The sequence below is a fragment of the Cuculus canorus genome, chromosome 2 (assembly GCF_017976375.1).
Source record: "Cuculus canorus isolate bCucCan1 chromosome 2, bCucCan1.pri, whole genome shotgun sequence".
NCBI lineage: Eukaryota > Metazoa > Chordata > Aves > Cuculiformes > Cuculidae > Cuculus > Cuculus canorus.
The window spans coordinates 159,567,189-159,587,737 of NC_071402.1; the positions used below are offsets into that span (position 1 = coordinate 159,567,189).

At 43.0% G+C, this 20,549-nt stretch overlaps 1 protein-coding gene across 1 annotated transcript in view; it reads right to left on the reverse strand.

The window, feature by feature from the left end:
- Positions 1 to 19,755, reverse strand: part of MYL3 (myosin light chain 3) — a 36,900-nt gene extending 17,145 nt beyond the window's left edge. Inside the window, exon 1 of the mRNA XM_009556111.2 lies at positions 19,527 to 19,755. Coding sequence (XP_009554406.1) covers positions 19,527 to 19,652 — 126 coding nt within the window. The 5' untranslated portion in view covers positions 19,653 to 19,755. The remainder of the gene's footprint in view (positions 1 to 19,526) is intronic.
- Between the last annotated feature and the right edge of the window lie 794 nt (positions 19,756 to 20,549).

The following is a 20,549-nucleotide window of genomic DNA, read 5'->3' on the forward strand; positions in this document are numbered from 1 at the left end:
CAGCAGTCAAAAGGTTATCTAGGGGAAAGCATTTAGACAATGAAAACAAGGAGCCCCTCCAGAAAAGATGTAATGTTCTTCTTGTTTCATAGCATTCTGAGGAACCCTAATACAAAGGGCAAGATTTTCACTTAGCCATGACAGGGCTAGTTTTGGAGAACAAGAGAATTAGAGGTTTTATTCTGCTCTTGGGAGACCAATTTAGGAGGCAGAAATGCAGCAGACAGGAAGTGGCCCAGAAGGTCATCAAAATCAGTATCGTTGTGTTGAGGTTACATTTGTATTTCACAAGCATGTGGGGTTTTTTCCACTAAGACGTTTTTAAACCTATTAATAGATATCATCTCCATAACGCTCCTCCCATCACTTTCTGCCCAGATCAATTATGATGTACATAAACTCCTTCACAGCCCATGGGCAAACCTTGACACATGGTCAAGTCTCATACAGCTCCATCCCTTGCTGTTGTTTGATAGTCACTTCCGATGTCGCATCTCCTTTGCTTTCTGAAACTCTTTTGGTACATCTACATTTAGCCTCCAGGGTTGCCCTAAGGACTTTCCTCATTATTTCTACTCAGTTAATGGTCTGATGGCAGGGAAGGCATGGTACAGCAGACACTTGACTAGTATATGGGCTGTGACACATGCCAGTACAAGATGCTCCATCTGGTCTTCACGGAGGACAGCTAAAATATAAGGAAAATTTTGCAGAAGAGAAGCCCAACCATAAAACTCTACTGATACTCTTTTCTCAGTTTTATGCTTGGTCCTCAATGTTTTCAGAAGAAAAAATATTTCAAGTTGACCTGAAACAATAGGTAATTTTGCAATGAGGGAAAATATATTGTTTGGGAGTCAAATGGAGAACTGAATTGCTGACCTTTTGCAACACCTAACTGTACTAATAATGAAAGTGAAGTGAAAATAGAAATCAATCACTATTTTCAGCTGAATTGAAGAAGTCTTTCATTAAAAAGATATGTATTTCAAGATGAAGAAAATGAGTCAAAGTCTTTGTCAAGGTCATGCATAAAGTACTGCTACACAAGCAAACACAAACCCACTTTTATTTTCTTCCAGTCTGCATTGTTTTCCACCAGAAAACGGTCACTCTGAATCTCTCCTTTATTTGGAATACTTAAGAGCAGAAAAATCACAGCAGTATATCACCACTGCTTCTACCATAACTTCAGCAGATTGTATGGCTTCCAGGTCCCTACTGTCTTTTGGAATAAGCCTGGATAAGGTCTATCATGTTGTGGCTTTTGATTCACCTGGTTCCTCAAGAAGTGAATGTAAAAGTGTTGTGTGAAGGACCAGAGTTTGGTTTGGGGTTAGAAAGCAGTGGTTTGGTGTATATTAGACACTACATGGGATGCTCCCAGGTGATGTCAGAGATGGAGAGGGGAAGAGCTGAAGTAGGTCAAGGGAGCGTGAAGGGTTATAGAGAGACTGAGAAAAGGATTTGGGGAACCTGCGAATTTCCTACCCCAAGGAAAGAAACGCAACACTGAACTTCAATACCTGAGACTAAATCTTTTCAGTCATAGTCTCATGCTCTCAATCCTCATCCCGTGAGGAACCACAGCCTGATAAGTACAGGGCTCAGGTTCAGCTTTTCACTTTGTAGAAAGCTTGTCCAAGCACACGACCACTGGTGGCAGTCTCCTGGCAGGGCTTCACAAACCCTTGCTTCTTGCTTTCCTGCAAATACCTTCTGGGGCTGGAGGAGTAGTGCTCTTTTCAATCACTGTGCTTTTCCAACTCTGGTAGTAGCCTGTAAATTCATAGCTCCCTTTCTCAGATGGAGAATGTGTTGCCACAACTTTCCAGAGAGAAAAGGGAAATTCCACAGCCTTGACAGGAGAATGACACAGTTGCTTTGGAGAACTGAGAGAGCTTCTGGCAAAAGCCAGCACCAGAAACATAGAACACTTTTTAGACTGACTGTTCTCCCTATAGCAAGATGGTTTCGGATTCTCCAAGCATTTATTGACAGCTGGCTTCCTGCCTTCTCTGCAAACCTCCCCTTCACCAGCCTCACCACCAGATGTTGTCTCGGATGTTCGCAGACGTGGAAGAAATTATAAAGCCTAAAAAATACCTTCTGTTAAGTTCTGGAGGGCAGAATGGGGTGTAGGAGAAGTCAGACATTGCCTTTGCTTTCTGTTTGAATTAAACACTAGCTCATGGGTTGGGTCTCTGATGGAGTAAAGAACTCCAAGGTTAGACCACATTGCAACACTTCCTGGGACTTCAGGCACTTGAATCTCCTCTTAAATGGATGATGAGAAGGAATAAGTCCCATTTCTGAATACACACGTGTGGGAAAAGGTAGACTCCATCATTTCTCCCATAATTATGGGACAGCATTACACTTATGCCCCTTGCAAGATCATCTTAAGATGGAAGGTCTCAAGTAGGCCAAGGAACATCAGTCACGAGATAAGTTTGGTGGATACGGTATGTTGGAAAGTGCTCCGGAAAAGTGAAACACTACTGTATTTAATTTGGTAAACAGTTTAAAGTGAGAAAAAAGATACATTATTATTATTATTATTCACTTAGTTTTTTGGCATAAAAGCCTTTTCATTTGTCTTTCATTTCCAAAATAAGATGTTTTGTCTAGTAAATACTGGCAGCTTTTTCTTCTCTTTTAAAAATTAAGTTCTTAAATTCAAGTATTTTTATATTGAAAGAGCATATTTCATGTAAAATTGACTTAAACAATCACACTCTCCTGACATCAAACCCTACCAAAACAATTCTCTTTGGGCTGATTCAAGTTGCCAAAAAAGAATTTTTGTGGCTTATTTTGTCAGTTGCTGAGACCTCGTCCTGAAAATTCAAGCTGGTTTCTTCTAATATTTTAATTCCTCCACCAAACCTAAGAACAACCACCTAATGCTGAATTGATTTCCCTCTCTGATGACACAGTTGTGTAACTCCTCTAGTGCGGTGAGTGACATGCCAGCCGTGCTAGCAATGAATGAGACCATATGAGGTATTTAGTTTGCCTAAGTGAAACGAGTTTGATGGGTCTCAGGCAAGACAGAAGAAAGTTGTCCATAAAGTGAAAGTCTCCTGGAAGCAAAGGAGCCATTTTTGGATGTGGAAGCTACAATTCTTATCACACACAATAAGACCCCTTGAGAAACAAAACACCTTAGCAAAGTACCTCCACCAAGAGGATTATCCACCACAACCATCTACTATGCTTCCTTCCTCCAGGATCTAGTCTCACAGTGTTTTGCAGCCCAGCAATACCCGCAAAAGAGCTTCACTGCCCTATGTAGAAGACATTAAGGTTTTTCCAGACATACCCTGACACAACACCACACTGAGCAATGTGATGCAAATATCACGCTCTCCCAACTCTGTCCCAAAGGGGTTGTTTTTATTCAGCATCATCGCTGCAGCCATCACCACCTCTAGCCCTCCAAGAGCTGGGATGATGCCATCTGCCAGTCTCTAGCAAATTCAGTCCATCCTTGTGCACTAGCAGCTCCTGCAAAATCAAACAGTAGCAGGATCCCTTTAAAATGTCACACCCCTTGTCTTATAAGAAAAAACAGGACTGAGTTGCCAAGAAGCCACTGTGACAGCACACTGGCAATGGCAAGAACCCTGCTTTTGTTTCACGAAGCTGGCAGGCATAACGTACATGCCGCTACCAAAATAATCACACTGTAACCCAGTCCCAGTTTCAAATGGGCCAAAACTTCCCTGTAGAAAATCCACAAGCACTAATATCTGCCATACTTCATGCTCTGAGGGTTTAGAATCATAGAATGGTTTGGATTGGAAGGAACCTTAAAGATCACACCGTTCCAACACCTCCCACTGGATCAGGTTGCTCAAAGCCTCATCCAGCCTGGCCGTGAACACCTCCAGGAATGGGGCAGCCGCCACTTCTCTGGGCAACCTGTGCCAGTGCCTCACCACCCTCACAAGAGAACATTTCTTCCTAAGATCTCCTCTCAGTTTCCCCTCTTTCAGCTTAAAGCCATTGATCTTCAGCCTATCCCTGCACTCCTCTAGAAAGCCCCCCTTTCCAGTTTTCCTGCAGCCCCCCCTTGAAGTACTGGAAGACTTCCATAAGGTCTCCCCAGAGCGTGAACTAATATCTGCCATACTTCATACTCTGGGAGTTTGTTTAGTTGTTTTCTTTAAATTCTTTTCCAAAGCAGGACACTATTCACTGTGAGCTGAAAAACAGCGTTCTCTGATCTTCCTGTGTAACCACAGCCATACTGGATGTTCCTGCCCATCCCCAGCATCACCAGGAAGCTCCAGACCAGGAAGCTGAGTCCCATCTGGGAGGCTGGTCAAGATGATAGAAATTTTAAATCCTACCTTATCAAAAACTCAAATTCTGATGGAAAAAAAAAAGAAAGAAGAAGAAACCCTTTCCCTCTCCCAGCCATCACCATGAGTTTTCCCTTTCAGTTCAGCCTGCTGGGGTCCTTTGCTTGACTTAGAGGTTTATTTATTCATATAGGAAGAAGTCAAATCTTTTATAATCACAATGTCCAAAACTTGATCACATTAACAAGTGCCCTGACCCATGATAGTTTTCTCCAGGCTTTGCAGCAGAGCTTGCAAGGTGACACTGAAAAACAAGTTTCTCCCAAGAAACATAAAGTCTGTGCACATTCTGCAGCCCAACAGACTTCCACACTTCTTATAGCCAGCTCCTGCCTCTTGCTCCGCACACACAAGGGTGTCAGAGGCAGATTCAGTCACTGTGTTCACAAAGTGTTGTCAGCAAGTAACGTGGCATGGGGTGACATTTCATTTCTGGACAGAAGGGGGTGCATTAGGGGAAAAGAAAGATGGGGGAGTCTTTTTGCAACCATTGAATCAAAGGGAGAGAACACTTTTACCCTTTGCCAGACTGTGACTCTTACCTACTAGTCAGTACTAACTACAAACACTGAAAAGTTTGAGCTGTTTTCCTTACTAACATTTTATCCACTTTTTCTTTCTTGTTTTTTTTTTCTCCCCATAAAGACTCATCAATTATTGTCAGGCTGTTCTTAACCATAATTGGGTTCCCAGTGATGCTTTTTTTCAATTTTCCTGTTCCTCATTGCTGTTTTTTTAAGGCTGGGTGGGTTATGAATCGATTTGTTTTTCTAAGATTGTTCACAGGAGCAGACTTCTCACAGGAGGTTTTTCAGCCACGTCTGCCCAGTGGCTGCGTTATTCTACTGCTTCCCAGAAAACACAATCAATGGATTGTCAGTGTTTCTATTCTGGGTTTTGGATGCATTAAGTGTGCTGGAGGACAGAGGTTTTTGCAGGCTGGAGGACGGGCTGGGTCTGGCCAGGTCACTGGCTGAGGACCACCTTCCTTCCCAGTGTGATCCCAGCAGGATGGGCTACAGGATTTGGCACTCCTTCACCTTTTGGAGGGCTAGAATGGGGCACTGGTCCCTGAATCAGCCACCCAGGCTCCTTGCATGGGTACGGTGTGTGCATGTGGATAAAAAAAAACTTCATAGGGGTATGCATATGTGTTAATGTTTGCTCATCTGTATGTATGTCTGTATTTATGTGTGCATTGATTCACATGTACATATATATATTAATGTACAGATGCATTTCTTTACTACATTCATGCCTATGCACACGTGAACATACTATATACTTAGTAAATATATATATATACACAAAACTACTTACTATGTATGTATATATCATAGAATCACAGAATAGTTTGTGTTGGAAGGAAACTTAAAGACCATCTAGTTCCAATTCCCTGCCATGGGCAAGGACGCCTCCCACTGGATCAGGTTGCTCAAAGACTCATCCAAACTGGCCTTGGACAGGATCAGTGCATTCACAGTTTCTTTGGACAACCTGGGCCAGTGCCTCACCATCCTCAGCGTGAAGAATTTCTTCCTAACTCATGCTTTATGCACAACTCACATTCGTAACCATACACTCATGTTAACCCCCAAGTCAGCCAGAGAAACCAGTAGTGTGAGAAGATTGTTTATAAAGGATCTGTATAAATCTGCACTGATCTTTTTAAATCTAGGTGATATGATCTTATGGGTCTAGAGCATAGATAGCAGGATGAAGGTATTCAGCTGGCATAAATCTGCAGGCATGACTAGAGAGGGCTGTGCCGATCGACCTCCTTCTGGGAATCCATCTGTGACGTGGACAGCATTCATGAGCAAAAGCCACTAAAGCTCTCCTGATCCCTGTTATTAGTGGCAGCAGCATCCAGTTCCCTGGCTATGGCTGGGATTCTGGGAAGCAGCTATGTCATCAAAGGGAGCTGAGCTGCAAGCTGACCGCATAGCCTGAGCATAGAGCAATGATTTCAGTTCAAATTTATTTGAGCCCTTCTTCTCCCTGTCTCCTTTTTTCAGGTTTCAGATTGCAGATAGGACAGGGGAGGGAACAATGCCATGTAGGATATATGTATACAATAAGAGATGAAATTAAATTCAAGAAGGAAATTTGCTTAGCAGGAAAAAAAGCCTTCTGGAGATTATATTGGCATTGTCCTTCTACTAGTATTACATCCATTTCCTTCCTGTATTTCTTTCCACTTCTTTACACTGGCCAGCATATGATAATTTTATACATGTATATGTATGTATTTATGAGATACTGTCAGGCACACTTTGACACTGCTTTGTTACTGGTTTTAATAATATCTGGGCTTTAACCAATCATTTTGCCACTAGAAAACCTTGCAACAAAGTCTGAGCAAACAGAACAGTCCCTGGGCTTGCGGAGGAAAGAAGATCAAAGTGGAAGAGCTCACTATTAGTCTAAGGTCCAAAAGTTCTGTACTCCGAGACCACTCAGAGCTAGTAGAGCTTTAGAAGAGGTTGGGATGATTGTAGTCCCACAGTCCCAGAGCCTGTGCAGGAAGGTGGACAGGTCTCATTGCCTGGAGCTGTGTGCATAGAGACGTAGCAGAAGCAATTTCGGCGCTCCTGGCTTTGACACAGAGTTATAATTACCCCACTTTTGGCCAGTTCAGAAGCACCCACTGCATGCTTCTCCCTGAAAATCACTGCAGATACATTCTACCTTTTTCTGCTGCCATGGGAACTGCTCTGTAGCAGCTTTTAGGTGTTTTTATCAGCCCTACTCTTCTAGCACGTCAAAACCCTACATGAAAGCCCATCACAGAGCTACAATTATCACTGTCTTCATTTGGTTTCTGGAGCATCTAAGTGCAGAGATAGGCCTTTAGCCAAGGTGACTGCTTCCAAGGTCACCACTCAGACTCGCACAGCAAAGCTGAGGGGCTCTTCCACTTAGGAATGCATTTCGTATGGGGACGCATTGCCCTTGGCCAGCATGGCAAGGACTTGTTACAGTCTCTGGGAAGGGATAGGGTGCAGGACCAGGAGGGAGAGCACATCATCATCTGGCTCTGAGTCATATCCCCAACCAACTCACAACCTGTGTACCTCTGCTCCCTGTGTGGAAAACCCATTAATGTCTTTTTCCATCCTGTCAGCACAGGCACCAGGGAAAAGTGCACCCAAGAACCTCTGCTCAAATACAAAGTAAAAGTTAGGGGAAACCCATCAATTTCTGTTTCTGTTAAGAGTCACTGTTCCTCTCCACCCCCATCTCTCCCATAGTTACCCTCAACATTTTTTCCCCTGCTCCAGGTTAAGATTTAACTAGTTTACAAGAAGAATAAATACTCTTTCTCTACAGTCCAGCTTTCCAGCAACTTGGGAAAAATTAGCACTTTGGCCAGGGCCTTCTGCAGGCTCTGAGCTGCGCATTTAATTTAAATTTAATAGTTATTGCACGTTACACAAATGGCAATTAAAACCACATTGATTGAGGTTTAGCAACTATGTGAGAAATGCAGATCTTATTACGGAGTTGCTCCATATCCAGAATGTGCTTTTAATAATTCTCTGCTCATCAAAGGGCAGATTGGAGAGAAGGAAAGGAAAAGGCGAGGCTGGGAGGCACCAGTTGGAGGGATGATGGTAAGGCTGTGGGTCAGGCAGCTCTTGGTTCCCACCTCAGGTAAACACACTCATAGCAGGAGATCTTCTCTCTGATATGTTGCTCACTTTCCCATCTTTAAGTCAAGGAAAAACTACTTTACAAGCAACTATAGACGTGCAAACAACCCTATAGAGGCCACATCCACACCCTATGCCTGGAGAAACAGACAAACGTAGAATCATAGAATTGTAGGATCATGGAATGATTTGGGTTGGAAGGAACCTTAAAGATCATCTAGCTCCAACCCTCTTGCCATGGGCATGGGGAACTTCCACTGGAGCAGGTTGCTCAAAGCCTCATCCAACCTGGCCTTGAACACCTCCAGGGCTTAGGTATCCACGACTTCTCTGGGCAACCTGTGCCAATGTCTCACCATCTTCACAGCAAAACATTTCTTCCTGAAACCTAATCTAAATCTCCTCTTTTTCAGCTTAAAACCATTAACCCTCATCCTATCTCTGAACTCCCTGAGAAGACCTTTCCTGCAGACCCCTCTGAAGTACTGAAAGGCTGCTCTGAGGTCTCCCTGGACCCTTCTCTTCTCCAGGCTGAACAACTCCAACTCTGTCAGCCTGTCCTCACATAGGAGGTGTTCCAGCCCACAGATCATCTTCATGGTCTTCTCTGGAGTCTCTCCAACAGGTCAGTGTGCTGAGGACTGCAGAACTGAGAGCAGGACTCCAGGTGTGGTCTCATAAAAGCAGATTAGAGGGGCAGAACCACCTCCCATCACCTCCATCCTCTCATCATGTTGGCTGAGGTCACTGAATACAGTTTTTCCATGGCAGGATGTGTTACTTTAAAGACTTTCTAGGTCCATACCTGCTGCTGCTGAGTCCCCTGAAAACTCAGGACTGTCAAAACAGTGCTTATTTTTTACTCTCCCTTCCCTCCCGTTGAAAAAGCTACAAAGTTCATTCAGTAGCAAAGCAGAAATAAAAAACCTCTCATGTCCTACTTTGTCGGAGATAACAACTGAAAAGAGAAAACTATCAGGGAAAATAACTGCATCGAAGCACCCTACTGAGAGAAGTGCAAACCCTTTTCAATTCTTTGGTTTTGCAGAATTCTTTGCTTTGTACAGTTTCCACAATTTCTAGGCTTTACACAGAAGTGAAAAGCAGCCTGGGAAATACTGCAGAGAGACGAGGGCTGTATAAATGTCAGAGGGGACTGACAAAGATGTGAAACATGCAGACAAGGGGAAATGTAGGGGGAAGTGAAAAAAAAAACCTAAACTCACAGAGAAAATTTTACTATTGACGATTTCAAATGACTCTATAAAGCTAGGTACCCTTGGGCAGGGTTTATTCAATGCTAGAACCTTCTCCTCTGCATTAGGGAAATAAATTGATGGTGTTTAAGACTCTCTACAGAAATTCTCTTCTTTCCATGAGAGACTAAGGAAAGTCACGTTGAGAAAATCCTGCCTCACTCCTGCCTCTCAGGAATCCAGATACAGGCTCAGAAAGCTGCACATTTTGCTTTAATTGCTCCAAGGTCTGAGCATTCAGTTATGCTGCAACTCTGAGTTATTTCAAATAAAAAGAGCATATGAAGCTTGACAGGTTTTCATCTCTGCAGCGCTCAGACCAAGCTGAGCTGTTTGCAGATTTGGGTTTCTACGTTTCTGTGCCACAGAAATCAGACATTGCAGAGAAGTTATTTCTCCGTAGCTGCAAACAAAGACTTTGAAGGGGAAACTGCCCAGAAAAATGATACTTTTTTTTATAAAAAAATATCATACTACTGCATATTTTAGGGTGTCACCGAGCAATTTCCAAATTTGGGGAGAAAAAGTCATTTTGATTAAGAATGAAAACAGGTTTGGGTTTTGTGTTCTACTTGATGACAGTTTTAGTTGGAAATGAGAGACAAAAATTGTTCCAGATTGGTCAAAATGTTCTCTTATGCCCAAATTGAAGTAATTTTAACCATTAAAAATTTCTGCATATTTATTTATTTAAGAAGGAACGAACCCTCCAAAATTAATAGTTGTCTCAGATCAAAAAAATCTAAACGGGGAATTAACTAAAAAAAAGCTGAAACTCTTAATTTTCTTCATCCTTTACAGATTCTTTTTTTTAAAACCCTGTGTAAAAATCTGTGTACGTTTGCAAAACATTCTGGTGCCACCAAGCTGTACTTTTTAAGTCTCCCCCAAAAGAATTTTTACGAGATACGTCACCCAGCTTTGCAAACAAGAAATATACACAAAGATAGCCAGACATTCGCTGGCCCAGAAAATCCACCCAGAAAGCTCCTTCGACTTCCAGTGTTATTTGGTTTTGGCCCTAAGAGTGAGTGGAATATACCACAAAGAAACCCTTTTTTCTGTGTTTTAATGCCTGCTTGCTCAACATCTTACTAGGGTTTGGATATTCTGCATCTCTTGGAGATCATCTCTTTGGGGATGCCCCAGTCCCAGGGACTTGAGCAGTCCCATGTTCCTTCTTCTGGTGAAACATTTGACTGGGACAAGTCTACAGGTTTAACTATGCTTATCCCTGGGTTTCATCCAGAAGCACTGAAACAAATTGCTCATGGGGCAGTAAGAATGACCACTACCCGATTTTAATGTGCAAAGTAGAAAATACCTGTGGTAAATGCATGCAGAATCCTCACACAGGTGTGGAGGCTTTGGAAAGGGAACAAAGAGTATGTTGACAGCTCTGACAACCAGGTGGAGTTTGAATATCTCCAGAGAAAGAGAATCCACACCCTCCCTTGAGCAGACTGTTCCAGTGCTTTGTCATCCTCACAGTAAAGAAGTTTATCCTCATGTTCAGGTGGAACTTCCTGTGTTCCAGTTTGTACCCATTGCCCCTTGTCCTGTCACTGGGCACCACTGAAAAGTCTGATCCCATTCTTAGAAAGACATTTGGCATTTAAAATGGAATCATAGAGTCATAGAATCATAGAATGTTGGAATGGTTTCTGTTGGAAGGTCACCTATGACCGTAAAGGTCACCTAGTCCAACCCCCCAGCAATGAATAGGGACATCTTCAACCAGATCAGGTTGCTCAGAGCCCCATCAAATCTGATCATGAATGTTTCCAGGGATGGGACATCTACCACCTCTCCAGGCAACCTGGGCCAGTGTTTCACCATCCTCAGTGTAAGAAATTTTTTTCCTAGTATATTATCTAAATGTTTGCTCTTTTAGTTTGAAACCATTACCTCCTGTCCTACTGCTACAGGTCCACTAAAAAGTTTTTCCCCACCTTTTTTTTTTAGAAGCCCCCTTTAAGAATTGAATGGTCGCAAAAAGGTCTTCCTGGAGTTTTCTCTTCTCCAAGCTGAACAACCCCAACTCTCTCAGGTTCTCTTCATAGGGCAAGTGTAGAGATCACCTGAAATCTGTCTCTGTAGTTACAGGAGTTTGTACCATTATTATGCTGAAAAGGGATTTCTCTCTGTGCATCTGAAGATATCTTGCCAGATCAATGAAATTTTTGCGTGAACACACCTAAGAGGCATTCACTAAATTAGAAATAAATCACAACAAGCTTACAGAAGTTCTCACACCTTGCCAGAGCGCTGGTCCATAGCAAGTCAGAGGCAAATCCCATAAAATGCAAAAGGGAAAGTTTCCTATTGAATCCCATGATCTTGCAATGAGGTCTCTTGTCTTTGCTGAACTTTTAGCCTTTTTTCCTGGGGCCTCTTTAAAACTCACTGCTCAAATTTCTCTGTGCTTGAAAGGCTCAGGAAGAAACCACTGGGAGAGAAAGAGGCCCAGCATGGGCTTAGTTTAACCTGGCAGGTGCCTGCCCACTTCAGCAACCTTGAAATAAGCGAGTACAGGAGGGAAATTGCTCTCTAAAAGTATTTCTACTGAGATTCACTGTAGGCCAATAATAATAATGGTGATGACAATGGGAATAGGTAGCACCTGGATGGAATGAAACCAAGGGGAAAAATAGGCTGCAGAAAGAAAGATGAGATGGTGTTTGGAGATTGAACACATATGGCAGCCACCATCAGCTCTCTTGATGCCTGATATTGGAGGCTCAGGGTACAAGGGTAAAGAGGTATCCCACATCATTCTCAAGGAAGACCTGTCCAAACTCTCCGTGAGATCTAACAACCTGAAGGTTTCAAAGTGGATAAAGATCTGCATGCCTTCCATATCTTACTAAAACATAACATACTTTCTTCTTGCAAGCTGGTTATGATAAGTGTACAATGTATGAGATAACCTGACAAGCTTCCTTCTGAATCAGAAATGCCCTTTGTAGTTTGGATGCCTTTAGTATGTCCCAGATCATCATCTACTCAAGACTCAAAGCAATTGGCCCCACACTAAGTACTGGGGATGTCATCCAGAGGGACCAGGGCAGACTGGAGAAGTGGGCCTCTGAGAACCTCATGAGGTTCAACAAGGCCAAGTGCAAGTTCCTACACCTGGATCGGGGCAATCCACAGTTTCAATACAGGATGGGGGATGATGTGATTGAGAGGTGCCCTGCAGAGAAGGACTTTGGGGTGCTGGTTGATGAGAAGCTAAACAGGATCTAGCAACACACGCTAGCAGCCTAGAAGGCCAATGTATCCTGGGCTGCATCAAAAGAAGCTTGGCCAGCAGGTCAAGGGAAGTGATTCCGCCCCCCTATTTCTCTCTTGTGAGACCTCATCTGGAGTACTGTGTCCAGTTCTGGAATCCTCAAGTTAAGAAGGACATGGAGCTGTTGGAATGAGTCCAGAGGAGGCTGCAAAGATGATCAGAGGGCTGGAGCACCTCCCATTTGAGGACAGGCTGAGAGAGCTGGGGTTGTTCAACCTGGAGAAGAGAAGGCTTCCAGGAGACCTTATAGCAACATTCCAGTACCTGAAGGGGCTACAAGAAAGCTGGAGAGGGACTGTTCATAAAAGCTTGTGGGGATAGGATGAGGGGGAACAGGTAAAAATTGGAGAGGGGCAGATTTAGACTGGACATTAGGAAGAATTTCTTCACCATGAAAGCGGTGAGGCACTGGCACAGGTTGCCTGGGGAAGTTGTGGCTGTCCCATCCCTTTAGGTGTTCAAGAACAGGTTGGATGGGGCCTTGGGCAGCCTGATCCAGTGGGAGGTGTCATTGCCCATGGCAGAGTGGTTGGAGGTAGATGATCTTTAAGTTCCTTTCCAACCTGAACTATTCTATGATTCTATGCTTCTGTCATCCAAGATGAGCCTCCCGAATGTCAGGAGACACATTTATTTCTTCTGTAAACCACATGGCCAAACACAAGACCAGCAGAGACATGTAAACTTTGTGAGATTCAAATCATACCCGCACCGGGATATCCTAATCTTAGCCCAGAAAATGGCTTCTCCTGGCACGAAAACCCCACTCTTTGCTATGCAACTCCTGTTACATCATGCACCCATAGATCTGTGTTGTGAAGGACCTTACAATCCTGCCACCAGCCAACTACAAGGTTACTTGCTGCTGAGCATTGAATGTTAGAAGAGATGTGCACCCACGATCTCATCCTCAGTTTCCCTCACACATCCAGATAAAATATTCTTTTCTGCACTCCAAATCTCTCTCACGTCGTCCAACATCTCAGCTTTCTTCTTCACAAAGAAGCCTTTTTGCCTGTTAAACCTTTCAACCCTACACACTCCCCTCTCTTGTTACATAAGTCAGGGATGTAGCTAAATTCCTCCCTCTGAATAAGAGGTACATTCAAAACCTCTCACACGGCTACAAAACTTCAAGAACTCAGGCTACACACCCCATGGCTGCTGATTGCACACATAAACTGCCCAAAAACATGACTGCTAAATTCATATGCTGCTTCACCTCTTGTACACACATTCATTACACCAGTAAATTGAATTTCTTTCTTATAGCCACAAGTTTAATAAAGCATTTTTTTTTTTCTCTCACACATTCTAATGCAATACATTTACTCAACAAATAAAATCTTTTTTATCTGCAAAGTAACTTCTGCTTTCTCCTTCCCCCATCCAAGCCCTCCTCACAGGTATGGCCACTATTAAATCATATACATGTCTCCCACGTCCAAACTCAGTCTGAAATAATCATTTCAGTCACTTAAGCACAGAATAAAATCTTCAGCCCGGCACCAAAAACTGCTCTGACAATCCCACCTAGCAGGGAATTTAGTGTGGAAATGTTTTTTTCCTCCCACAGCAAACAATCCATCTCCCCTGAGAGACATTTGCTTCCCTTCCCTGAGAATGCAAGGCATCCTGATTTCTGCTCAACCCTGTTTCATGCTGCGTGGAGATGCATATGTGCACCCCAGCACACCTGTCTGGCTACGATTGTGTCATTGCACTGCGGCACACTTGGTGCTTTGGAGCAGAACAGACAAGTCCAGTAGGTTTAAGGGTTGATGAGAAGCTCAACGTGAGTAGGCAATGCACATTTGCAGCCTGGAAGGTCAAAGGTATCCTGGGATGCACCAAAAGAAGTGTGGCCAGCAGGTCGAGGGAAGGGATTCTGCCCCTCTATTCCTCTCTTGTGAGACCTCATCTGGAGTCCTGTGTCCAGTTCTGGAATCACAGAATCACAATCACAGAATCACAAGGTTGGAAAGGACCCATTGGATCATCGAGTCCAACCATTAAATCCTCAACTTAAGAAGGAGATGAAGCTGTTGGATGGGTCCAGAGAAGGGCTACAAGGATGATCAGAAGGCTGGAGCACCTCTCATATGAGGACAGGGTGAAAGAGTTGGGATTGTTCAGCCTGGAGAAGAGAAGGCTCCCAGGAGACCTTTAGCAACCATCCAGTACCTGAAGGGGACATACAAGAATGCTGGGGAGGGACTTTTTCTAAAGGCATGTAGTGATAGGACCAGGGAGAGTGGCTATAAATTGGAGAGGGGCACATTTAGACTAGACATAAGGAGGAAATTCTTGACAATGAGGGTGGCGAGGTCCTGACACAGGTTGCCCAGGGATGTTGTGGCTGCCTCATCCCTGCAGGTGTTCAAGGCCAGGTTGGATGGGTCTTGGGCAGCCTGATCCAGTGGGAGGTGTCCCTGCCCACAGCAGGGGGGTTGGAAATAGATGATCTTTAGGGTCCTTTCCAACTCAAACCATTCTATAATTCTATGATTCTATGATCTGATCCTTACTGCTCGTGCATGATGCATACTATTTCCCTCGTGGTAGTTCCCATCCTGGATGCTTCTACATCTTTTCTGGCAGAAAAAGGGAAGAAACTCTTATTTTTTCAATATCCGTGCAGATGTTCAGGAGCCTGCAGGGCTTTTGAGGGAGAACAGGTTTCACATGGCTTCAAGATCACAGTACTCCACAAAAATAAATGATGGCTGTTTTTTTTCCCCAGGCACCTGTAGCACTGCATGCTGCTACAATGAGCATATCAAGCGATGACATGGGAAAACGTGATTATTAAGGATGACTCTATATGGCAAGCTGCATCCCTTCCAGGTTCTCATGCATGCCGGCTGTCTCTCCATGGCCTTTTTGTACCAGGACTCACTTCAAACACACGTCATCTCAGCTAACTTTAGCTGTTGAAATGTTGGCATCCAAATCCCTATCTTATCTCCCTCTATCAAAAGCATCTCCTAAGTGTGTTTCAGTTCATCCCCATAGAGGTGTTTAGCATTGCTGCAAGGGACAACCCTTTAGAGCGTTTGTCTTTACTGATTATAGATCAGACAATCATGGAATCATAGAATAGTCTGGGTTGGAAGGGACCTTAAAGATCACCCACTTCCAACCAACCTGCCATGGGCACGGACACCTCCCACTGGATTAGGTTGGTCAAAGCCCCATCTAACCTGGCCTTGGACAGCTCCAGGGACAGGGCTTCCACAACCTATCATCTGGGGAACCTGTGCCAGTACCCTACCACCCTCACAGGAAAACATTTCTTCCTAAGATCTCATCTCAATCTCCCCTTTCAGCTTCAAACCGTTCCCCATCATCCTATCCCTCTGCTCCCTGATAAAGAGCCTCTCCCCATCTTCCCTGCAGGCCCCCCTGAAGTACTGGCAGCTGCTCTCAGGTCTACCTATAGCCTTCCTTTCTCCAGGCTGAACAATCCCACCTCTATTTCTATATATTGGAACAAATTCTATGGGAATGTATATATAAGTAATATTAAAATTTTGGAATAACTGCTTTTACTTAAGGGGACATAAGTCACATTTCAGCCTTTTAACTGACATCTCAATAGAGGTCCAATACAGACCAAGACCATGAAGCAGCAAAAGAAAACCAATGGGAAATCTAATATGATTCTAAGGTGTAAAGTAAGGCTGTTAGACCATTATCATAACAGCAGATTGTAACAGTCAGTAAGAATGAAATAAGAAGTACTTTTCCCTTCTACAGAGATATTTTAGCTTGTCTGAGATTTGTTAGTGTCCAAAAGAGAAATTTAAAAATTCAAGTACAAAATTATGCAATAAGGTCTGAAAACAAATATTGAGAATTTGAGACATTCCCATTAAAAGATGTATTTTTATAATTTTGAACATTTTGCATTGATACAAGTTTGTTTTCCTCTCCTTTATAAAAAAACATGGGTTATCTTCTGCATGGTAACAGGAAGCAGTTTCACCCTGGAATGCAGAAATGGGATGCTTGAAGAATTTCAGAACTCATTAAAGCATTTTTTTGAAATGCTGTACAATGATCTAGGGAGGTTATTCTGATCTACACCAGATGGCTTAAGCTCCACAAGACCTAGCTCTGTGAAGCAGAAAGCAGTACATTTGCAAGACCCAGCCCTTGCACACAAATAGCTTATATTTTGACAAAAGCATTTGTGAAGAAAACCATTTAATTGAAAAATTCCTAGGAAAACTTCCCTGGAGAATATCATCTCCCTTTGCTGTGAGCTTTGAAAAAACCCAATAATTACTCTAGCCCCAAACCATGCACCTATCAATCCTTTCCCTAGTCCAATTTTGTGTATAGTTGATAATGGAATATTCTTTGCAAAAATGAAGAGATTCTATCACAGGAGAACTGGATTTACTTATTTTTTTAGGAACTCAATACATATTTTTCAGCACCTTAAAAATAAAACCAAGATAAGGGTCCATAACTGCAAATCCTGCTGCAGGGAAAAATAAGAATTTCCATGAATATGTGTGCAGAGTGAGTTAGTTTAAGAAAAAGTGCAGAGATTAATTGGTTTCAAATCCTATTAGGATGAAGTTGTATTTGATGATTTTGATATTGTGGTGACTGAAAAGCCTGGTACCACCACTGAAAGTTTTTTTCAAGTGGTACCAGTTTGGAACGGAGTTATTTTTTGTAATTATAACTCATCTCTCTACTGGACTTAGCTGCCCTTCATACCACAATGTCATAGTATCCCAGCTGAATAAAACCACAATGTCATAGTATCCCAGCTGAATAAAACCATAGTGTCATGGTATCACTGCTGAAGGTATCTGTGCCCTCCAAGAGAAGCTATTGCAATTACCCGCGCCTCCTTTTACAGTGCAGGAATGTTAAGTACAGAGAAGATAGCAGCGAGCTGGATCCCACCACATACCACTTGCCCAAGGTCATGGCACAAGTCCTGCTCAAAGGATGCCACTGATTCTGGTGTCATTACTCTAAAAATTAGCCCTAAACCAAATCCTGTCTAATCTGATTTTCCTCAATATAGTTACAAAAGGTTGCTTTTATTTCACTAGTATTTAAACGGAAAGATTTTCAAGGTCTTTATGATTCAAGGAAGAAAACTCTCTCTTTCAGTGCTTGCTTTGTAAGAAATCCCCAGCTGCAGGAGTCAGTCCCACGTAGAGGATGCAAAAGGCTTTACAAGCTGCTAGAGACCTGCTGCGGAGTGCTCAGGAGGCTTTTTGAAGAGACAGAGTAAGGGATTCCCTTTCTCATATAGTTTCTCTGTTTTCCTAGGGGCGAAGCTTTACTATTTATAGCTAACAAGACGGGGTCGTAAAGACATTCACCTCTCACCTCTGCTCTGAGAGCTGGTGATGCAGATGGCAGTGGAGCTCTGTCCATTTTCCTCTTTGACATGATCTACCTTGTCTCACGTATTCTGGCTCATCATAAACACAGGTGATCACCATGACTCCCCTGTTGGTTGTCCAGTTTCTTGCAATAAGAAACAGGAAAGAATCTGGCTGCTTTAAACTAATTAATAAAATAATGATGATTTACATTCAGTAATGCCAATTTACATCTAGCAAAGCTGATTTGCATCCATGCCTTACCCAAATCCCCGTGATAAAGAAACTTGTGAGATGCTGCAAACTCCCTTTCCCTACTTAATGAACAAAGCCTTGCAAAAAAAATCTTGCTATGTTTTATAGTATCTGCTGTCACATAGTATTTATTGTGTAAATAGTACAGGAAGGCTATTCCTAAAGGTCTCTGACATTGACAGTAAATGTACGTGATGCACAAGGGGAATTGGAGGTTTTTAGTCCTTTACTTCCTTATTACATTTTTATAAGTTGAGAGGTTACTCTTTGATAGATCATTTCATGGTCTCTTTTAGATGAACATATAATTTTGTTCTCCTCTTGAATGTCTGAGAGATATTTCTTTTGAAATAAAAGGATCACTCTCAGATATGTACTGAGGGGCCATTTCCCAGCGGAAAAAAAAAAAGCATTTGAAAAGGATATAGATCTCGAGCATCATTTCACTGGGATTACCTACTTCACAGCTTCAAAACCTTATTTCCTAAACACTGGTGGTTCCTTGTCAATGGAGTGGTTTGTGAAAGGGTAGTGTGTTGCCAGGTAGGCAGCTCAGGATTACAGTAGTGACCCTAAATTCTCTCAAATGCTATTACTGAAATGGCCCTGGAAAGCTAATTTCATCTTCACACTTCAGCAACCCCTGCTGATACCAGCAGTGATTCTTCCCAGCAGAGACTTCTCTAAAGGGGAAAGACCAGGAGAAGGATCGTGCCTTTTGGAGGAATAGTTGAGGAAGAACCTGAAAGCAGAAGTATATTCTGGAAATCTGGATTTTTTTCTCTTTTCATCCCCAAACACACACACAAACACACAGTTCCTTTGCCATTCACCTGAGCTTTTCAGGAAAACCACCAGACGTGTCACTAACTCACTTTAAGGAAGTCCCAGGCTGGTGATGTCCACCAGAGTGATGGATTCCAGGCAGAGAGAAATTAATTCAGTGCTCCAGGCCTACAACCTAGCCTTGACTGTTGCATATTCAGTGGTGAGCCCTAAGTAGAGTCAAGCCTTCCTGACACCTACCTCCAATAACTTTACCACTTGAGGTCATTGAAGCTTGCATGCAATGAAATCCTCTGCTTTGGGGATAAGACAGGACAAACGGATCTGAACATCCTCAGATAAAATAAGATTCAGCTTTTGGCTTGTCTGTTTAACAGAGCCCCCAGGGACTTTGCTGCCACTCTAACTCTAACAATTGCCTTTGCTGCTCACTTTCTGCTGAAAAGCAAGAGCTGCTTTTGAAGAATGTCATCTCTCAGCACTGAATATACCACCACCAACCCAAGCCCCACTCGCCTGCTTCTTCCCAAGCCAAGTTAGAAAATACGTACTTTGACAGAAGCTGGGTTAAATTCAACTTCTTTTTTGGGTTCTGGTTCTGCTGGTTTAGGTGGTGCTGGTTTGGGTTCTTCTTTCTTAGGTTCAGCCTTCTTAGGCTCGGGCTTCTTTGGAGGCATGTTGGCCTGCTGGTGGGCTGCTTTAGAAAGGGAGAGAAGGAGACAAACAGACAGAAAGGGAAGAGGTGGCTGTAGCAGGATAAATCACCAGCACGCACAGGTCTTTATCCCTGTCCACTCTCTTGAAGTCACACATTGTTTCACTCTCAGACCTGTCACATGTCAGAGCTCACAATAGGGACACTGCTATAAAAGGACAAGACATTTACTCGGCTATTTTAGAGCCACCTGATACGGCATTGTTACGAATTATCACTTAAATGGAAAGACACGTAGGGGATTTTAGGGCTGAGGCTGGCGCTGGGTCAAACATTTTTGGTGTGTGTGTGCATGTGTGTGCGTGTACAAGGGGAAGGTTGGGTTACGATCCAGGTCACATCGATGGGTTTTACGCTGCTACTTACCTTCCCAGCTCACTCACTGTGGAATATCTCAGGCTGGACAACAACACTGGCCTTTGTTGTGCCACAGTTAATTAAAAGACAAGCCCAGGTTTATATTTAGACATGAGGATGGGGCTACATGAGATTTTGACCATCAATATATCAGCTGGCACAGGAGAACTCATATCCCAAATCACACACTGGTCTCCTCCTCGGACACTACGAAGCACCATTATTGCTTATAGCAGAAAGCATCAAACGAGCAGTGAAACACAGACACACGAAACTAAGATAGAGCTAGGTGTCTACAAGTACATTCTCACAGCTGAGATTTTTTTCAGATCATTTAAGGAATTTGAATGCCAGATACCCATTCAAATAACTAAGATAAGGGTATCCATTTGAAGCTTTTCTTATCCCAGCTTTACTTTGATTTAAATAACTCCCCTTCAAAGCAAAATGGAGTTAATAATTTTCAGATCTGCATTTGCTTATGTCACTTTTCTAAGTCAGG